The following is a 20,983-nucleotide window of genomic DNA, read 5'->3' as shown; positions in this document are numbered from 1 at the left end:
TTTTGGCTGCGTTGCCCTTCGTTGCTGTGTGCGGGCTTTCTCTAGTTGCAGTGAGCAGGGGCTGCTCTTTGTTGCGGTGCACGGCTTTCTCATTGTTGTTGACCATTATTTCTATTTCTAGCTCATTATCTAGTACCTTGACTCCAGCAATTCTTCAGTTCTGTACAGACCTCTGATCAATTGACCATCCATTTTTTCACTGTTTATTACATTCCTCTCCCCACTTCTTAATTCTCTCTTTTCTCAGCTTGAATTCCATGCTTCTCAGTTTTTGTTAGGTGCAACTGTCACCCCACGGAAGTCCAGTTGCCTACCCATTATTGCCATGTACATGTCAATTATAATAGGTACCTCGAGCTTAATGAGGCAAGTAGATTTTCTTGTGGTAAAAAATATATAACATAAAGTTTGCCATTTTAACCATTTTTATGTGTACAATCAGTTGTATTAGTTATATTCACAACTTGTGCATTCTATCACCACTATTTCCAGAACCTTTTCATCACCCCAAACAGAAACTCTATGCCCAATGAGCGATAACTCCCATTCTTCCCTTCCTCCCACAGCCCCTGGTAACTTAAAACTACTTTCTGACTCTGTAAATTTGCCTATTCGAGGTACTTCATGCAAGTAGAATCATACAATATTTGTCCTTGTGTGTCTAACTTATTTCACTTAGCATGTTTTCAAGGTTTATCTGTGCTGTAGCATGTATCAGAACTTCATTCCTTTTTATGGCTGAATAATATTCCATTCTATGGATATACCACATTTTGTTTATCCGTTCATCTGCTGATGGACACTTGGGTTGTTTGTACCTTTTGGCTTTATTGTAAATAAAGCTGCTATGAACATTTGTATACAAGTATCAGTTTGAGTACCTGTTTTCAAATCTTTTAGGTATATACCTAAGAGTGGAATTTCTGGGTCATATGGTAATTCTATGTTTAACTTTTGTAGGAACTGCACAGCAATTTATGAGGGTTCCAGTTTCTTCACATGATTGCTAACACTTGTATTTTCTGTTTTGTTGTTGATAACCATCCTACTGGGGTAAAGTGGTATCTCATTATGGTTTTGATTTGTTTCTCTAATGACTAATGAGGTTGAGCATCTTTTCATGTGCTTATTGTCAGTTTGCATATCTTCTTTGCAGAAATGTCTATTCATGTTCTTTGCCCATTTTTTCATTGAATCATTTGTCTTTTTATTGTTGAACAAATAGAATTCTTGATTCCACCTCTCCCTCCACCAAGACCAGATCTTTCTTGTCTCCTGGACTTCAGTGGGATGCAGTTGCTTACACCAAAAACCAAGGAGTTTTAGTTGATTCCTCTCCTTTCCTCATACACTGTCTTTCAGAAGTATCTCGGTTGGATTTGATTAAGATCAAATTTTAAAATAGAGTGCTCTTATTGAGGTAGAACTTAATCATGGTTTGAAAAGTAAGGAACAATGAGTTCATTAGTACTTTATTGTTACTAACTGATCAAAAATTATTTCATTTTTCTCATTATGTCCAGATATACATTTTAAAAAATTAAGTAGATTAAATATTACTTACATTTTTTATTTTAATTTAAACTTTAAAAACAATGGTTTCTGCTTTATTTAATTTTTTAAAGTGTTTTAATGGAAAAATTCAAACATATATAAAAATATAGAGAACAGTATAATAAACCCCTTGTACTTCCTCATATATTTTCAACAATTAATATTTTACCAATCTGACATCTTTCCTCTTTCTCTTCTTTTATTTGTTCTCTAGAGTTGCACATTTTAAAGCAAATCTCATACATGGCATTTTGCCAGTATATACTTGCTTTGCAGATTACTGTTGTTGTTATCTTCGTTTTCTGACAAGTGATACTGATTTTCCCTTTAGTGGTTTCCTTTTAAAATACATTTATTTAAGTAAAGAAGTTGTTGAGTTAAAACTATTAAGTCAATAATAGCGCAGGTGACATGCAGATATGGTAAAACCTCTGAAGGCTGTATGTGAATAAATGATGTTTGAGAGCATTATACTGAAGTGCTCACAGGTCCTTGAATTTACCATGTTCTTCACGTTCACATGCCTTTTTCCTACTCCACTCTTCATCTGGAATGATCTTTCTCTCTCCTCCACAGGTTACCAGAGAATACACTATTCATTTTTTATGTTTCAAAAACTTTTTATTTTATCTTTACATTTAAAATTTTTTATTTTTACATTTTTCATTATTCATTTTGTATAACTTTACAAAGCCCAAAATAGAATCACTTTCTTTCCTATTTCTGTCATAACCTATTTAACATCTTATAGCATTTATATACTTACTTGTTTGCCTCCAACTACTAGTCTGTAAACCTGCTGTGTTTTATTCATATTTGCATCCTGAGCACCAAATAGTGCTGGTCACATAGGTGCTTAATACATGCCTGATGGAAAGAGAATGGGTGATTCTCAATGGCAAAGTTTTTCTAATAGGAGTTTGACTTCTCCCACATAGTAGAACCCAAAATTGGCCTCATGGTAAACATTTTCTTAAACATGTTTAAGTTAAAACATTAACTTTTTGTGATGAACCCTGCATGATGAAAACAGCAATTATTTCTCATTCATCTCTTATACATCACTCAGTGTTTTTCACTTTAGATTTAATAGGAATGTTCTGTTACAGGGATTTGTTTCATTCAAAGATGTGACTGTGGACTTTACTCAGGAGGAGTGGCAGCAGCTGGACTCTGCTCAAAGAAACCTGTACAAGGATGTGATGCTGGAGAACTATAGCAACCTTGTTTCAGTGGGTAAGGACATCTTCCCTCAGAGGGTACTGATATTAGTTACCTATTGTTGTATAACAATTACTATAGTGGCTTAAAGTAAACATTTTTTTACAAACAATTTCTGTAGGTCAGGAATATGGAACAACTCAGCTGGGTGGTTCTGGCTTGTGGTCTCCCATGTGGTTGTAGTCAGATGTTAGCAGGGGCTGAATTCATCTGAAAACTTGACTGGGACTGTAGGATCCATTTCTAAGGTAATTCACTCCCATGGCTATTGACAGGAGCCTTAGTTCCTTGCTGTTCATTGGCTGGAGATCTCAATTCCTTGCCATGTGGGCCTGTTCTCACGACCTGGCAAGTAATTTCCCCTAGATAGAGTGAGAGCAAGGAGGAAGTCACAGTGCCTTTTGTGACCAAGTCTCTGAAATCACACATGATCACTTCTACCTTCTTGTGTTCATTAGAAGTGAGTTACTAGATATACAGATTGCCAACAAACACATGAAAGGATGCTCAACATCACTAATCATTAGAGAAATGCAAATCAGAACTACAATGAGGTATCACCTCACACCGGTCAGAATGGCCATCATCAAAAAATCTGCAAACAATAAATGCTGGAAATGGTGTGGAGAAAAGGGAACCCTCTTGCACTGCTGGTGGGAATGGAAATTGATACAGCCACTATGGAGAACAGTATGGAGGTTCCTTAAAAAACTAAAAATAGAACTACCATATGACCCAGCAATCCCACTACTGGGCATATACCCTGAGAAAACCATAATTCAGAAAGAGTCATGTACCACAATGTTCATTGCAGCACTATTTACAATAGCCAGAACATGGAAGCAACCTAAGTGTCCATCGACAGATGAATGGATAAAGAAGATGTGGCACATATATACAATGGAATACTACTCAGCCATAAAAAGAAACAAAACTGAGTTATTTGTAGTGAGGTGGATGGACCTAGAGTTTGTCATACAGAGTGAAGTAAGTCAGAAAGAGAAAAACAAATACCATATGCTAACGCATATATGTGGAATCTAAGAAAAAAATGGCTCTGATGAAGCTAGGGGCAAGACAGGAATAAAGATGCATAGAGAATGGACTTGAGGACATGGGGAGGGGGATGGGTAAGCTGGGAGGAAGTGAGAGAGTAGCACTGACATATATACACTACCAAATGTAAAACAGATTAACTAGTGGGAAGCAACTGCATCACACAGGGAGATCAGCTCGGTGCTTTGTGACCACCTAGAGGCATGGGATAGGGAGGGTGGGAGGGAGACGCAAGAGGGAGGGGATATGGGGATATATGTATACATGTAGCTGATTCACTTTGTTATACAGCAGAAACTAACACAACATTGTAAAGCAGTTATACTCCAATAAAGATGTTAAAAAAAAATGAGTTACTAAGTCCAGCCCACACTCAAGGGGTGCAGAATAAGCTCTACTTCCTGAAGGGAAGCATGTCAAAGAATTTATGGGGATATATTAAACCCACCATAGTACCCAATCGACTGCCTTTCCTTTATATTTTGCTAAAAGCTACTGCGTCTCTGAATGCTTAGAGAGCTTCATTTCAACCTATAAACGTCAAAAGAATATTAATTTTGAGTACCAAATATCGGGCTTCTACCTCTCCAGTGAACTTGGATGGAAAGAAAATGGGTACTGCATCCTGCTCATTCTTCAGAGGCTGAAGACAATGGGCTGGGCCGAAGTTCTTGGTTTTTATAAATTAATTGTCATAATGTATATAATACAGTGTTCAAATATTAATTATACAGCTGATGCATTTTTTCATATGTATACACCTACCTGACCACTACTCAGATCAAGATACTGAATATTTCTAGCACCCCAGCAGGCTCCCTTGAACCACCCCCTTACCATTTACCTACCTCCTCAGAGATAACAACTTGGGGTTCTATCACCATAAATTAATTCTGTTCTTGACCTTCATATAAATGTAATCACACAGTATGTACGGTTTTTTTTTTTTTGTCTAGCATATTTCATTTAACATAATATCTGTGAAATGCATTCATGTTATTGCATGTGACAGTAGTTTGTTGCTCCTTATTGTTGTATTGTATTCTGTTTAATGAGTATATAATAATTCTTCAGTTTATCCAGTCTACTGTTGATCGTCATTTGGGTTGTTTCAGATTTTGGCAATTATGAATAAAGTGCTTATTAACATTTTTATACGTATCTTCTGGTAGAAATAAGCATATCATTTCTATTGGGTATATACAGAGGAGTGGAATTTCTGGGTCATAGGGCATATGTATATTTAGCTTTAGTAGATACTACCAGTTTTCCAAAGAGATTATACCAATTTATATTGTACTAGCAATGTAGTAGAGTTCCATCAACCTTTAGTAATGTCAGTCTTTTAAATTTTAGCCATTCTGGTACCTATGTAATGGATGTGAGTTCTAGGTTGGTTAGTTTATCCACTAACACCCAAGTCCATCAACCTTGAGTAATGTCAGTCTTTTAAATTTTAGCCATTCTGGTACATATGTAATGGATGTGAGTTCTAGGTTGGTTAGTTTATCCACTAACACCCAAGTCCTATATTATTTCCCATAAACAGGGTATCAGTCTCTGAATTCAGATGTAATCTTCTTGTTTAAGCAAGGAGAACCATGGATGGAGGAGGGAGAAATGTCAAATTGGGCCTATTCAGGTAAGTTGAGAACCTGGCAAATGGGAGGCAGGGAAGGAAGATTCATATTGATTAGTGATAAGTTTGTCTTTGAAGTATTTTTTAGGAAATTATTATTGAAGGCCATAGATGTTTACAAATGGCTGAAAATAATTGATGTGGGTTTGTGGAATACCTAAATGACACTGCTACATATCAAACACCCACATAATCCTTTTCCTTTAGTTGACTTTTAGAGAAATAGGTAATCCTCCTACCTATACTCTGAATCTTATCTAGTCCACATATTTAGGACACTTCTTAATTAGTTAGCATCTCTTTGACTAATATATTTAGCACTCCATTCTCCCAAAGTGGGCTTATACTCCTCCCCTCATGCACTCAGGCATTCTTAGGTATGCTCTCTTTCAAAGTAACTTACCGAATGATCTTCATATTCTTTCTAATTACCTTCTGTTTTTCTCACCTTTCAGTGTGAAGTGTCTTGGAGTTACAATCTTTTGTTTGTTTCTTAAAAAAGTTCTTTAGGGTCTCCAGTAATAGAAATATTATTCCTTCTTTTCCTGTCTTCCTTTTCCACTGCATTCTCTATGACCATTTTAATCTGATTCTTTTTTTTTTTTTTTTTTGCGGTACACGGGCCTCTCACTGTTGTGGCCTCTCCCGTTGCAGAGCACAGGCTCCAGACGCATAGGCCCAGTGGCCATAGCTCACGGGCCCAGCCACTCTGCAGCATGTGGAATCCTCCCAGACCAGGGCACGAACCCATGTCCCCTGCATCGGCAGGTGGACTCTCAACTACTGTGCCACCAGGGAAGCCCTAATCTGATTCTTTATGTCATTTTTATTACCTTGGTTGTTTTCTTTCCTTTAGTCAGTGCCACTTATTAAATTTTTATTTCCCTTCTTTTCTTCCTGACCACACCTTGTAATTTAATCTTCCATTTTTTCCCCTGAGTTCAATCAATTCTTTTTCATTTCTCCCTGTTTTTTGTTCATTTTGGTTTTTATCTTTTGAAGTTCTGACTCATGGTGGTTTTCCATGTCCTGATATGCTTGTTTGAGTATATTTAATTCTGCCTGGAGTTCAAACAAAATTTTCTTCTGTTTCATGGCAAGTTTTTGAAGGGGACAATTTCCTCTGTTTATTTCTGCACAAATTCATTTCCTGATTTTATGTAATAGTTCTCTATGGACTTCACTTTTTCTTTTCATTTTATCATATCACAGTATTTTTATGAGATTTCTAACTTTATGGATCCCTTTTCTGTTAATATAGCAAAGTTCAGGGACTTGAGCAGAGTGCTTTCTTCTTCTCTCTCTCCCTCCCTGCCTTCCTTCCTTTCTGTGATTAAGGAGGAGTTTTGAGTTTTCTGGTTTTGTGGTTCTCTTTTGTCTTCCAGGACCCTAAATTTCCTGTTTTTTTTCTCTTCCCCATTGCCACCACCCAGTTACCAGAGGGTACTTTTTCCTTCTTTTTTGCTTTTTGTCTCCCTTTGAAACTGCTATTCTTCTGGGGACTGTCCCCTTTAAATAGAGTCTATCTTATCTTGTGCCTTTTTAATGTCATCTGACCCTTTAAGATGCATGTACTTTGAAATCCTCTCCCTGTAGTTGTGCTCTAATATGCCTGGTTACATATAAAATATATATATATGTATATTTTTGCGGTATGCGGGCTTCTCACTGTTGTGGCCTTTCCCATTGTGGAGCACAGGCTCTGGACGCGCAGGCTCAGCGGCCATGGCTCACGGGCCTAGCCACTCTGCGGCATGTGGGATCTTCCTGGACTGGGGCACAAACCCGTGTCCCCTGCTTTGGCAGGCGGACTCTCAACCACTGCACCACCAGGGAAGCCCACATATAAAACATTTTTATATTTACTGTGAGTTTAATCTTTCTGCTAGTCACATCAACTCACTCTCTGTTCCCTTTGCTAGCATGCTTCCTCTGTCTTCCTGAAGTTATTTTTTGTCTGCCTTCGTTCCTCACAGAGCCTTGTGATGGAGTGGAGATGGGGCAGAAGTGTGTGGGGCTGTGTGAGACCATGACACTGAGCTCATCAACTCTGCTTTTTCCATTGCTCTCCTGCTCACTTCTTTTTATGTCTGTTCCTTCTTCTGTCTTTGGGTTTTAATATCATATTCTTAAATTTCAAAGCTGAACATACTCATTATCAGATTTCTGTCTATTTCCATTAAAATGAAGACCTTTATTTTTTGTATGTGTGTTTTGTGTTTCTCAAAGCTCGGGAGAGAAATAACATTATTTACTCTTGAGTTTTCTCTTTGAGTTTGAAATTAGACCCAAAATGAAAGAATTAGCTCCACAGAAGAGCATTTCTGAAGAAGTAATACTCCATAACATGATAGTATACTCAATTTTTGAAGACTGGAAACTTGAAGATGAGATATTACCAGGAAAACCAAGACAAGCTTTTGAATCAAGTACATTTATTAACAATAAGTCACTGACTGAGGAGATAGACCAAGAATATAATGCACTGTGGAAAGTAGTTCATCTGAACAGAACATCTAATGAACACATCAGAGCCTTCATACATAAGTCTCACCTCTCTGCACAACCAAAATTTCTAACAAGTGAAATATATAAATGTAGTCAGTGTGGGAAAGCCTTCAGCGGAAAGTCAGGACTTATTGTACATCAGAGAATTCATACTGAGGAAAAACCGTACAAATGTAATGACTGTGAAAAAGCCTTTATTCAGAAGTCATAGCTCACTGTACATCAGAGAACTCATACAGGAGAGAAACCCTATGAATGTAGTGAATGTGGAAAAGCATTCATCCAGAAGTCAAACCTCTTTCTTCATCAGAGGATTCACACCGGGGAGAAACCCTATGAATGCAATGAATGTGGGAAGGCTTTCATCAAGAAGTCAACACTTAGTGTTCATCAAACAGCTCATATGGGGGAGAAACCATATGAATGTGATGAATGTGGAAAAGCCTTTTTCTGGCGGTCACAGCTCATTGTACATCAGAGAATTCATACTGGGGAGAAACCCCATAGATGTAATGAGTGTGGAAAAAGCTTTCATTCAGAAGTCAGATCTCATTGTACATCAGAGAACTCACACTGGGGACAAAAGATATCAATGCAATGAATGTGGGAAAGCCTTCATCCGGAGTTCACAGTTCATTGAACATCAGAGAATTCATACTGGGGAGAAACCCTATGAATGTAGTGAATGCAGAAAAGCTTTTATCCAGAAATAACAACTCATTGTGCATCAGAGAATCCATACTGGGACAAAACCATATGAATGCACTGAGTGTGGAAAAGCCTTTAGCAAGAAGTCACACCTTACTGTACATCATAGAATACATACTGGAGAAAAACCCTATGAATGCAATCATTGTAGAAAAGCTTTCAGCAAGAAATCTACTCTCATTGTTCATCAGAGAATTCATATTGAACAGAAACACTTTTAATGGAGTGAGAAAACTTTAATTCAGTGATCAAAATTTCATTACACTTCATAGAATTCATATAGGTTAGAACTCTATAAATGTACTAAACATGGGAAGCTTCAACAGTAGTTCCAGAACTATTAAGCATCAGAAGATTCATACTAAGAAGATCTTTGAAAAATCATGTTTCCCCAAAACAACATATATATTGGACATCTTGGTTGAGAGCTAAAAGTTTTTTTAAGTGTACTAGAAAAATCTCAATTACACATGATTGACTTGTTCACTGTGAAGTACACATTTTTTTAATGAGTAAATTGATTTATCATGACAATAAAGTGACAATGATATGTAGTCATTCTGCAAGTGATCTAAGAATGGCATTTAAACCCAAATTATCTGCTGGTTGGAAGTGAATATGGATATTTACACCTGCCTTGCTTTTTCACACTAAAACAGGGGTCCTCAACTTTTTTGGCCAGTTTTATGGAAGACAATTTTTCCATGGACCTGGGGCAGGGGGATGGTTTCAGGATGATTCAAAAATATTACATTTATTATGTACTTTATTTCTATTATTGTTACATTGTAATATATAATGAAATAACTATAGAACTCACCAGAATGCAGAATCAGTGGGAGTCCTGAGCTTGTTTTCACTTGCCACTCACTGATAGGGTTTTGATATGAGTCTACAAGCAATGGATTTATTATGGTCTGTGTGAAGTCAAACCTCTCTGCTAATGATAATCTGTATTTGCAGCTGCTCCCCAGTGCAAACATCACCACCTCAGCTCCACCTCAGATCATCAGGCATTAGGTTCTCATAAGGAGCACGCAACCTAGATTCCTTGCATGCACAGTTCACAGTAGGGTTGACGCTCCTATGAGAATCTAATGCCGCTGCTGATCTGACAGGAGGCAGAGTTCAGGCAGTAATGCAAGTGATCGAGTGAGGCTGTAATACAGATGAAGCTTCACTCACTCCCCCACCCCTCACCTCCTGCTGTGAGGCCCCCATTCCTAACAGGCCATGGACTGGGTACCTATATCCTGTCCCTCCATTATGTTGACTTAATTAACAAGAAACATGCATTTTAAAGGGATTATTAGATTCCATGTTCTTATATGTAAGAGCTGTCGGAAGATATTATATACTTTTTGAGATATTTGTTCAGGGATATCTGTTTTGCTGCCCTGTAAATTTCCTCATGACCAGCCTAAACATTAGAAATTTTAGTATTATTTTCTAGTTCATTTGAAAAAAATTCTTTGTTTTGTTGAGTTGTCATTTTATTATCACAAATAACTTTTCTTCAAATCCAGTCATTATCCAAGGCATGCTTTCTTTTTAGAAACACAATAACCTAACCTTATATAAATATTCATTGTCAAGTAATATTATGAAAAGAGGGATTGATATCTAAAAACCTTTTAAAACTTTTCTTGAATGAAGGTGAAGCTGATATATGAAGCTGGTATACCACATTGAACTTGATCCTAAATTTTTTTTTCTTTTAAAGAAGATGTTGGGAATAGGAGTTTATTAATTTATTTATTTTATTTTTGCTGTGTTGGGTCTTTGTTTCTGTGCGAGAGCTTTCTCTAGTTGCGGCGAGTGGAAGCCACTCTTCATCGCAGTGCATGGGCCTTTCATTATTGCGGCCTCTCATTGCGGAGCACAGGCTCCAGACGCGCAGGCTCAGCAGTTGTGGCTCACCAGCCTAGTTGCTCCGCGGCATGTGGGATCCTCCCAGACCATGGCTTGAACCCATGTCCCCTGCATTAGCAGGCAGATTCTCAACCACTGCACCACCAGGGAAGTCCCCTAAATTTTTTATATCAAATACTTCTTTCTTATATTTTTAAAGGAAAAGTCATGCTTTAAAATTGAAATTAGTGAATAACAACCATAATTATTAGTTTAAATTTTAAAATATTTAAGCTTTCAAATAATGATTTTAAACTAAAAGAAGTAAATTATAGTCATGCAATTTTTTTATTAGTCATTTTTGAAGATCTGGGATATAAATGTATGCAATTAATTTTCTAAACAAACATATCAGCAACTAAAATATCCATGTGTGTCTTGCCCTTCAGTGTTGTCATCTTGGAACCTATTTAATAATGCAAGTTGTTCAGTCACCAGTAATTTATGGAGTCCCTATCTTTTAGAATTTCCTTCAGGTCCAGCTTACCTGTTAGGCCTCATAGGAAACCAAGTAATATTTTCAGAGTCTCAGTCATTAGAATTCATTGTCTTTCTAGCCCTTCCTTATCCCTCCCCACTATCAACCCATTAATTCTGTGCCTGACTTCAGCAAGGAAAAAGTTCATACCCTTTCTATAGTCATTTCAAGTCTCAGATCCTTAGAAGATTCAATATCTTTATTTTCACATTTTGGCCTTCTACTTCATGGTTTCCTACCTGTAGCTGGTATTGCCATGAACATTGAACAGGCCTGAAATTCCTTTACTTTTTTACTTGCCTTCTAATACTTTTGACGTCTGACCCTAGTTTCTTCTATCCTCTTTAAAAGGATGCTTCATACTGCTTCCTTTCTACTTCATTAGTATTACTATTACTAATAGATATTTATTAGGCACTATGAGTCAGATACTATCTTGTTTTAAACAACTGGAACTTGAGAGATTATACAAGAAACCATGACTCATACCCAAGGACTCGGAAACATTACAATATACATAAATTCTTAGATATTTCAAAGTTTTCAGGCAGAGTTAAAAATGGAAACTACTCTAATAATAATATGGTTTAAAATGGTTTGCAAATTAAATGATTAAAATGTTAATCGTGAATGCCATTCATTGAGATACTCATGTGTATTTAAACTTTTATATGCTGATGGTCACTCAAATGCTTAGGTATTATGTTTATTTCAACTTCAAGTTCTAATCACAGGTGAATACTTCACAGATGAATCTACCCTATTTCAGACATTCTTAGGGGAATAATAGATCAAAGGGGCATTATACAATTGTGTGAGAGGTAAGATGGAAAGGAGTCAAACCATGGATTTTTTTTTTTTTTCTGGGAAGGTGAAGAAAATGGAATTTCAAAGCCCCTTTTCTATTTGGTAGTGTAGGTAGGGGTGAGTCACAAGAGAAATTAGAAAATATTTAGATAATACTGAAATGAAAACACAGTCTATCAGAGTATTGGAGATGCCGCTAGAGCAGAGCTTAAAGAGAAATTTTTTATAGCTTTTAAGTGTTTTATTAGAAAAGAAGAGACGACTAAAATTAATTATCTAAGCTTCCACATTATGAAGTTAGATATGAGCAAATGAAACTCAAATAAGTAGGAGAATAAAGTAATAAATGTAAGAGCACAAATCAATGAACTAGAACTGGGGTCAGATTATAGGCCAAATTTAGCTATATAACCATTATATTTATATTTCCATATAACCCTTAAACTTAGAATCATTTTTCATTTTTAGTGGGTTGTAAAACAAACACCTATAAAACAAAGAGTACAAAACAGATACCATATATGGCCCATAAAACCTAAAATATCTACTATCTGGCCCTTTACAGAAACTGTTTACCAATTCCTGAACTGGAACCTACACTAACAGTAGAAAAAAGTCAATAAAAACAAAAGGTGGTTCATTGAAATGATCAATGTAATTGATAAATCTTTGGATAAGCTGATCAAGAAAAAGGGAAGGCCAGGACTTCCCTGATGGCACAGTGGTTAAGAATCCGCCTGCCAACACAAAGAACACAGGTTCAAGCCGTGGTCTGGGAAGGTCCCACATGCCATGGAGCAACAAAGCCCGTGCGCCACAACTACTGAGACTGTGTGCCACAACAACTGAAGTCCGTGTGCCTAGAGCCCATTCTCCTTAACAAAAGAAGCCACCGCAATGAGAAGCCCATGCACTGCAATGAAGAGTAGCCCCCACTTGCTGCAACTAGAGAAAGCCTGCGCCCAGCAATGAAAACCCAATGTGCCCCAAAAATAAATAAATAAATAAATAAATTTATTTTAAAAAAAAAGAAAAAGAGAAGGCCAAAATTATGAATAGGAAATAAAGGAGATGACACCACTATCCTAGAATCAACAGATAATAAGTAAGTTACTGATAACTTTTTTTCAAATATTTGATGACTTAGATGAAATGGAAGATTTCCTTGAAATACATGTTACCAAAGCTGAGTAAAGAAGAAATAGAATACTTAAATAACCCTATAATAATAAAAGAAATTAAATGTGTTATTTAAAATCTTCCCTGAAAGAAAACTCAAGATCTAGATGGCTTCATTGATAAATTCCATCAGTATTTAAGGAATAAACAATGCTAAACCTACAGAAACTTTCAGAAAGTAGAGGAGGATGAACATTTTCCAGCTCATCATATTGGATCAGTATTTCCCTGAACCAAAACCAGATGAAGACATCATAAGTAAAGTTATAAGCCAGTAAATACCCTGATGACTATAGATGTAAAAATTCTTTTAAAAATTAGTGTATTGAATCCAACAATACATGAAAAATGAAATATGTCCTGATTAATTTCTGGAGATTATTTCAGGAATTCAAGTTTTTATTTAAACATCTGATTATCACTCCATGTAATTCACCATATTAAAATAATGAAGGGAAAGACTCATGTATCATCTCTGTAGATACCAAGAACGCATTTAGCAAAATTCAACATCCATTTGTGATGAAAACTTTCAACAAACGAGCAATAGGTAGTAACTTCTCTATATCTACCAGTTTTATGGTTATTGCTTTCTACATAAGATCAGACACAAAGCAAAAATATCTGTTCTCATCCTTATTCAACAAGGTAATAGAAGTCCTGGCCAGTGCAGTAAGAGAAGAAAAATTAAAAAGGCATACAAATAGGGAAAGAAGAAATAAAACTTTATGAATATTTAACATGATCTCATACATACAAAATCCTAAGGAATCTACAAAGATTCACTAAAACTTACAAATGAATTTTATAAGGTTCCAGGATAAAAGGCCAATATACAAAAAGTGATTGTATTTCTACATATTAATGACCAAAATAAATTTAAGAATCCATGTTCAGTAGCACATAAACCATAAAATAGTTTAAGAAAATTAACCAAGGATAAGCATTGGAAACTACAAAATATTGTTGAGAGACAGTTTAAAGCTAAATAAGTGGAAAGATTGATCATCTTCATGGATTGAAATATGCAATAATGTTAAGATGTCATTTGTCTCCACATTGGTCTATTCTATCCCAATTAAAAGACCAACAAAACACATGAAAGAATGTGCTCAACATCATTAATCATTAGAGAAATGCAAATCAGAACTACAATGAGATATCATCTCACACCAGTCAGAATGGCCATCATTAAAAAATCTACAAACAATAAATGCTGGAGAGGATGTGGAGAAAAGGGAACCCTCTTGCACTGTTGGTGGGAATGTAAATTGATACAGCTACTATGGAGAACAGTATGGAGGTTCGTTAGAAAACTACAAACAGAACTACCATATGACCCAGCAGTCCCACTACTAGGCATATTCCCTGAGAAAACCATAATTCAAAAAGAGTCATGTACCCCAATGTTCATTGCAGCTCTATTTACAATTGCCAGGACATGGAAGCAACCTAAGTGTCCATCAACAGATGAATGGATAAAGAAGATGTGGCACATATATACAATGGAATGTTACTCCATAAAAAGAAACAAAATTGAATTATATGTAGTGAGGTGGATGGACCTAGAGTCTGTCATACAGAGTGAAGTAAGTCAGAGAAAAACAAATACTGTATGCTAACACATATATATGGAATCTAAAAAAAAAAAAAAAGATCATGAAGAACCTAGGGGCAGGACAGGAATAAAGACGCAGACCTACAAGAGAATGGACTTGAGGACATGGGGAGGGGGAAGGGTAAGCTGGGACAAAGTGAGAAGTGGCATGGACATATATACACTACCAAATGTAAAACCGGGGGGCTTCCCTGGTGGCACAGTGGTTGAGAATCTGCCTGCCAATGCAGGGGACACGGGTTTGAGCCCTGGTCTGGGAAGATCCCACATGCCGCGGAGCAACTAGGCCCGTTAGCCACAACTACTGAGCCTTCGCGTCTGGAGCCTGTGCTCCACAACAAGAGAGGCTGCGATAGTGAGAGGCCCGTGCACCGCGATGAAGAGTGGTCCCCTCCTGCTGCAACTAGAGAAAGCCCTCACACAGAAACGAAGACCCAGCACAGCCAAAAATAAAAATAAATAAATTTTACAAAAAAGAGAGAGAATAAAAAAGTAAAACCGATAGCTAGTGGGAAGCAGCCACATAGTACAGGGAGATCAGCTCAGTGCTTTGTGACCACCTAGAGGGGTGGGATAGGGAGGGTGGGAGAGAGGGAGACGCAAGACAGAAGAGATATGTGGATATATGTATATGTATAAAGCAGAAACTAACACACCATTGTAAAGCAATTATACTCCAATAAAGATGTTTAAAAAAAAAAGACCAACAGGTTTTTGTTTTTTGTTTGTTTTTGTTTGGTTTTTAGTGTGAGTCGGGGGAGAAATTGATCAGCTGATTCTAACGTATATAGAAGTGTAAAGACCTAGAAGAGACAAAATAATTTGGAAAACGAACAAAGTTCGAGGACTTAACACTATCTGATTTCAAGTCAGCAAAATATTGGCCTAAGTGGAAGTGTAAAGATAGTGTGGTATTGGCCTAAACATAGACCTAGATCAATGAAATAGATAGAAGAGAATGTCCAGAGGTACTCACGTATACGTGGTCAATTGATTTTTTAAAAAAACTTTTTGTTTGGGAATTATTTTTGATTTATAAAAGTTGCAAAGATAATAGAGTTCCCATATGCCCCTCACCTGGTTTCCTCTAATATTCACGTCTTACATTATTATGGTACATGAGTGAAAACTTAAAAAACAACATATGTCCATTTATATTAACCATATTCCAGGTTTTATTTTAATTTCACTATCCTTTTTCTGTTTCAGATTCCAATCCAGGACATCACATATCATTTAGTTATCATATCTCTTTAGTCTTCTCTGGTCTGTGACAGTGTTGAAAGTTTAGCTAAACTCCTGCATAATATTGCTGCCTTGGCATCCATTTTATGTGGCTAAGTGGCCAGCAGGGCCTTGAACTGACACTAGCCCCTCCCTCAAGTGAATGCCCTAGATAACAGTCCACAGACTCACAAGAAAGTGTTAAGTTCCTGATATGACTCCTCCAATGCCCCTTGTGATAAACTGTCTCTCCTGCCTCCCTGCTCTTTCCCCTTGTGTCTCCTTTAGATAAGAAACCCTCCCCAAAACTTAGCAAAACTCTGCTTTTGTGGTTTGAATTGACTGATCTGGCCTTAGCCTGAGGACCCCAAAGCACTTCACTCTCAGAACCTTATAAAGGCACATGCTCCAGCTCCTGCAGTTTGCTCCCTGCCTTGACCTTGCCAAGTGGCCCTTTGAGGAGTGCCTGCAGGACCTGTGAATAGTAAACTATTTCACTTTCCCCTGTGGTCTTTGTTGAACCTTGGCTTGCCATCCAACACCCAGGATTATATGTAAGATGTTAATTTAACAAAAATCAACACAACAGACAACTTCTTACTTTTCCCTTGTTTTTCATGATCTTGACTGTTTTGAGGGCTACTTTTCAGGAATTTGTAAAATGTCCCTTAATTGAAAAAAAATTTTTTAGCCATTCTATTAGGTGTGTAGTGGTATCTCATTTTGGTTTGAATTTGCACTTTCATAATATCTAACGATGCTGAGCATCTTTACATATGTTTATTGGCAATTTGTTTATCTATTATGGTAAAATTTCCAAATCTTGTGCTCATTTAAAAAAAATTGTTAGTATTTATTTTGGAGTGCTATGTTCTGAATTCAAGTTCTCTATAAGATGTTTTGCAAATGCTTTCTCCCAGTCTATGATTTGTCTTTTCATTTTCTAAGCGGTTTCTTTAGAGGAGAACAGTTTTAATTTTGTTAAGTCCAATTTATCAATTTTTCCTTTTAATGGTTTGTGTTTTTTGTATCCTCTTTAAGAAATCTTTGCCTAAATTGAAGTCACAAAGATTTTTTTCCTGTGGTTTCTTCCAGAGATTTTGTATTTTTAGCTCTTACACTTATGTTTAAGAGCTCCTTTCAGTTAATTTTAATATATTTGTGAATTAAAGTTGAGGTATATATTTTTGTATATGGATACGCAACTGACCAGCACCATTTGTCAGAAAGATTATCCTCTACTGAATTACCTTGACACCTATGTCAGAAATCAAATATATATATTTTAATTTCTTCCTTTTTCCACTTATATTTACATCTATGCTTACCACATTGTATTTTGTAATTTTCTTTTAATTCTTGAAATCAACTTTCTTCTTCTTGTTTTAGAATAATAATAATAATGGAACTATTCTAGTTCCGTTACATTTCCATGTCATTTAAGAATCAGCATGTCGGTTTCTACAAAGAAACTGAGGATTTGATTGAGATTTGATTGAACCTATATGTCAATTTGGAGATAATTGACATCTTAGCAATTTGAATTTTCCTTTCCACAAGGCATGATATAACAATTTATTTAAGTCTTATTTAATTTCTCTCAGCAGTGTTTTGTAGTGTTCAATGTACAGACCTTACACATATTTTGTTAAATTTTCTCCCAAGATTTCATATGTTTAGGGTACTATTGTAAATGCTATTTTATTTTCATTTTAATTCAAATTTTTCATTGTTCATATATTGGGTGGACCAAAGGGTTCATTCGGTTTTTTCATAAGACAGCTCTAGTAGCACTTAGTTGTCTTTAACTTCATTCAAAACAATTTGTGACAGCTGTCATATCAGTGTGCATTTAAAGAAAGACTTATCAAAATTGATGAATTTTTGTGTAGCCATTTTAATATTGAAGAGGAAAAAAAAGCAACATTTTCAGCATATTATGCTTTATTATTTCAAGAAAGGTAAAAACGCAATGGAAATGCATAAAATGATTTGTGCAGTGTATGGAGAAGGTGCTGTGACTGATTGAACATGTCAGAAGTGGTTTGTGAAGTTTTGTGCTGGAGATTTCTCACTGCACGATGCTCCATGGTCAGGTAGACAAGTTGAAATTGATAGGGATCATATTGAAACAATAATTGAGAACAATCAACATTAGACCACGCGGGAGACAGCTGACATACTCAAAATATCCAAATCAAGCATTGAAAATCATTTGCACCAGCTTGGTTATGTGAGTCGCTTTGATGTTTGGGTTCCACAAACGTTAAGTGAAAAAACCTTCTTGACCATATTTCTGCATGTGATTCTCTACTGAAACATAAGGAAAACGTTCTGTTTTTAAAACAAATTGTGACAGGCGACAAAAAGTGGATACTGTACAACAATGTGGAACAGAAGAGACTATAGGGCAAGCGAAATGAACCACCACCAAAGGCTGGTCTTCATCCAAAGAAGGTGATGTTGTGTATATGGTGGGATTGGAAGGGAGTCATCTATTATGAGCTCCTTCCGGAAAACTAAACGATTAATTCCAACAACTACTGATCCCAGTTAGACCAACTGAAAGCAGCACTTGATAAAAAAACATCCAGAATTAGTCAACAGAAAACTCATAATCTTCCATCAGAATAATGCAAGACCACATGTTTTTTTTGATGACCAGGCAAAACTTGTTACAGCTTGGCTGGGAAGTTCTGATTCATCCGCCGTATTCACCAGACACTGCACCTTCGGCTTTCCATTGATTTTGGTCTTTGCAAAATTCTCTTAATGGAAAAAATTTCAATTCCCTGGAAGACTATAAAAGGCACCTGGAACAGTTCTTTGCTCAAAAAGATAAAAAGTTTTGGGAAGATAGAATTATGAAGTTGCCTGAAAAATGGCAGAAGGTAGTGAACAAAAGGGTGAATACATTGTTCAATAAAGTTCTTGGTGAAAATAAAAATGTGTCTTTTATTTTTACTTAAAAACCGAAGACACTTTTTGGCCCACACAATATAAGTATAATTATTTACTGTATTACTTTTATTCTGTTACCTTGTTTAATTATTTACTGGATTTAGTAGTTTTTAAAATAGATTTCTTAGGATTTTGTCTGTGTAAATTTTCTATGTGCAAATAAAAACTAGTTTTATTTTCTCCTTTCCAATTTGTGTATGCCTTTAAAAAGTTTTTATTCTTGTCCTAGCACACTGGCTATTACCTCTAACACAACATTAACTAAATGTGAAAAGAGTAGACTTCATTGCTTTTTTCTCAATCTTAGGAAGAAAGCATTAAGTTTTCACCATAAAAGATAATGTTAGCTGTAAGTTTTTTGTAGATGTCCCATATTAATTTGAAAAAGTCCTTTTCATTCCTAGTCTAAGAGTTTTTGTTTTTGTTTTTTTCCTTTATCCTGAATGGGTACTGAATTCTATCAAATGCTTTTTTCTACATCTATAGAGATGAGCATATGGTTTTTCCTTTTTGTTCTGTTAATAGTTTTATTTCCTGACTTTTAAACTTTAATCCAACCTTACATTCCTGAAGTAAAGCCTACTTGTTCATACGTTATTTTTATATATTTCTGTGCAGCTCACTCCTCTTAAATAGTCTGGTTTGAATATTCTAAACTCTTTGGCCTCCCTGTTGTCTGATCTTTTTCTCCTCAAGTTAGTGAACCCCTGGCCTCTCTTTGAAGTATTCCTCCCTGAGAATTTATCCTGGAGACTTCCTCCGGGATGCAAACTGGGGCAGTCATAGAGCTCACTGGATTCATTTTTCTTAAGTATCACAGTTCTGTGCTGTTATTCAGTGTCTGAAAACCATTGTTTTATATGTTTGTCCAGTTTTCTAGTTGTTTAAGGTAAGAGGGTAAATCTACTTTCTTTTATTCCAACATGGATGGTAGTGAAATTCTTACCTCCGACCCCATTCCCCTAAGAAGTTTTTTAAGAATGGAATGGTCACATGTATTTTCAACTTCATCTGAAATTTAAAATTCAAAAAATAGCCCTAAATTTTTTGTAAAGAACACTCACAGAGGGATTTCTCTACCTGATAAACTTATGTAGAAAACAATAATAATTAAAGTAGTGTAGTACTGGCCCAGGAGTAGCTCAGTAGTAAAAAAGGGGGAGTCCAAAAATTATATATGTATATATAATACATATATATACAAATATATATATGTATCACATATATAACAGCTGATGCTTGAACAATGCAGATTTGAACTGCATGGGTCCACTTATATGTGGATTTTTTTCCAATAGTAAATAGTACATGTTATGTGGTTGTTAAATCTGTGGATGCAAAACCGCAGATATGGTGGAACTGCAACCTTGTATACAGAGGGCTGATTATAAGTTGTTATTTTTTAAAAATAAATTTATTTATTATTTATTTAGTTATTTGGCTGCGTTGGGTCTTTGTTGCTGTGCGTGGGCTTTCTCTGGTTGCGACGAGCGGGAGCTACTCTTCATTGCGGTGCACGGGCTCCTCATTGCAGTGGCTTCTTTTGTTGGGGAGCACGGGCTCTAGGTGTGCAGGTTTCAGTAGTTGTAGTACGTGGGCTCAGTAGTTGTGGCACATGAGCTCTAGCGTGCAGGCTCAGTAGTTGTGGCGCATGGGTTTAGTTGCTCCACGGCATGTGGGATCTTCCAGGGCCAGGGCTCAAACCCGTGTCCCCTGTATTGGCAGGTGGATTCTTAACCACTGCGCCACCAGGGAAGCCCTGATCGTAAATTATACTCAGATTTTTGACTGCGTGGAGAGTCAGTGCCCCTAACCCCCACGTTGTTCAAGGGTCAACAGTGTATATTTATTTATTTACAGGGATATATATTTGGCATTTCAAATGCAAAACCATAAAAGTGGGATTGGTAGATTTGAACAAATAAACCAAAATACTGTATTCAAAGTCAGAAAAATGAGAGACAGATTTGAGAGGAAATATTTGCAATGCATACAAAGGAAAGGTATTAATAGTCAGAATATAGCAAAAGTTTCTATAAATAAAACAGATAAAGGTAACCTATCTGAAATAAAAAGTTTCAAATGATAAAACAGGTACTTGTCCAAAGAAACATATGAA

General features: G+C 36.3%; 2 protein-coding genes across 5 annotated transcripts in view; both read left to right on the top strand.

Moving 5' to 3' along the window:
- Positions 1-20,983, top strand: part of ZFP37 (ZFP37 zinc finger protein) — an 83,205-nt gene that overhangs the window by 30,208 nt on the left and 32,014 nt on the right. The window contains 2 exon segments of the mRNA XM_073806428.1: positions 8,054-8,513; positions 8,515-8,848. Coding sequence (XP_073662529.1) covers positions 8,054-8,513; positions 8,515-8,848 — 794 coding nt within the window.
- The window catches only part of LOC101328718 (zinc finger protein 300-like), a 44,990-nt gene that overhangs the window by 4,459 nt on the left and 19,548 nt on the right, over positions 1-20,983 (top strand). For 3 of the 4 annotated variants that reach the window (XM_073806426.1, XM_019946523.3, XM_073806427.1), the window contains exons 2-3: positions 2,664-2,790; positions 5,381-5,473. In XM_073806426.1, the coding sequence (XP_073662527.1) occupies positions 2,664-2,790; positions 5,381-5,473 (220 nt within the window). Of the gene's footprint in view, positions 1-2,663; positions 2,791-4,422; positions 5,167-5,380; positions 5,474-20,983 lie in introns of those variants that run through there. The other variant, XM_033858409.2, reaches the window with a different exon arrangement.

Source organism: Tursiops truncatus, chromosome 6 (genome assembly GCF_011762595.2).
Source record: "Tursiops truncatus isolate mTurTru1 chromosome 6, mTurTru1.mat.Y, whole genome shotgun sequence".
Classification (NCBI taxonomy): domain Eukaryota; kingdom Metazoa; phylum Chordata; class Mammalia; order Artiodactyla; family Delphinidae; genus Tursiops; species Tursiops truncatus.
The sequence above is the reverse complement of the archived record's forward strand: the minus strand, read 5'-3'. Positions and strand labels throughout refer to the sequence as shown.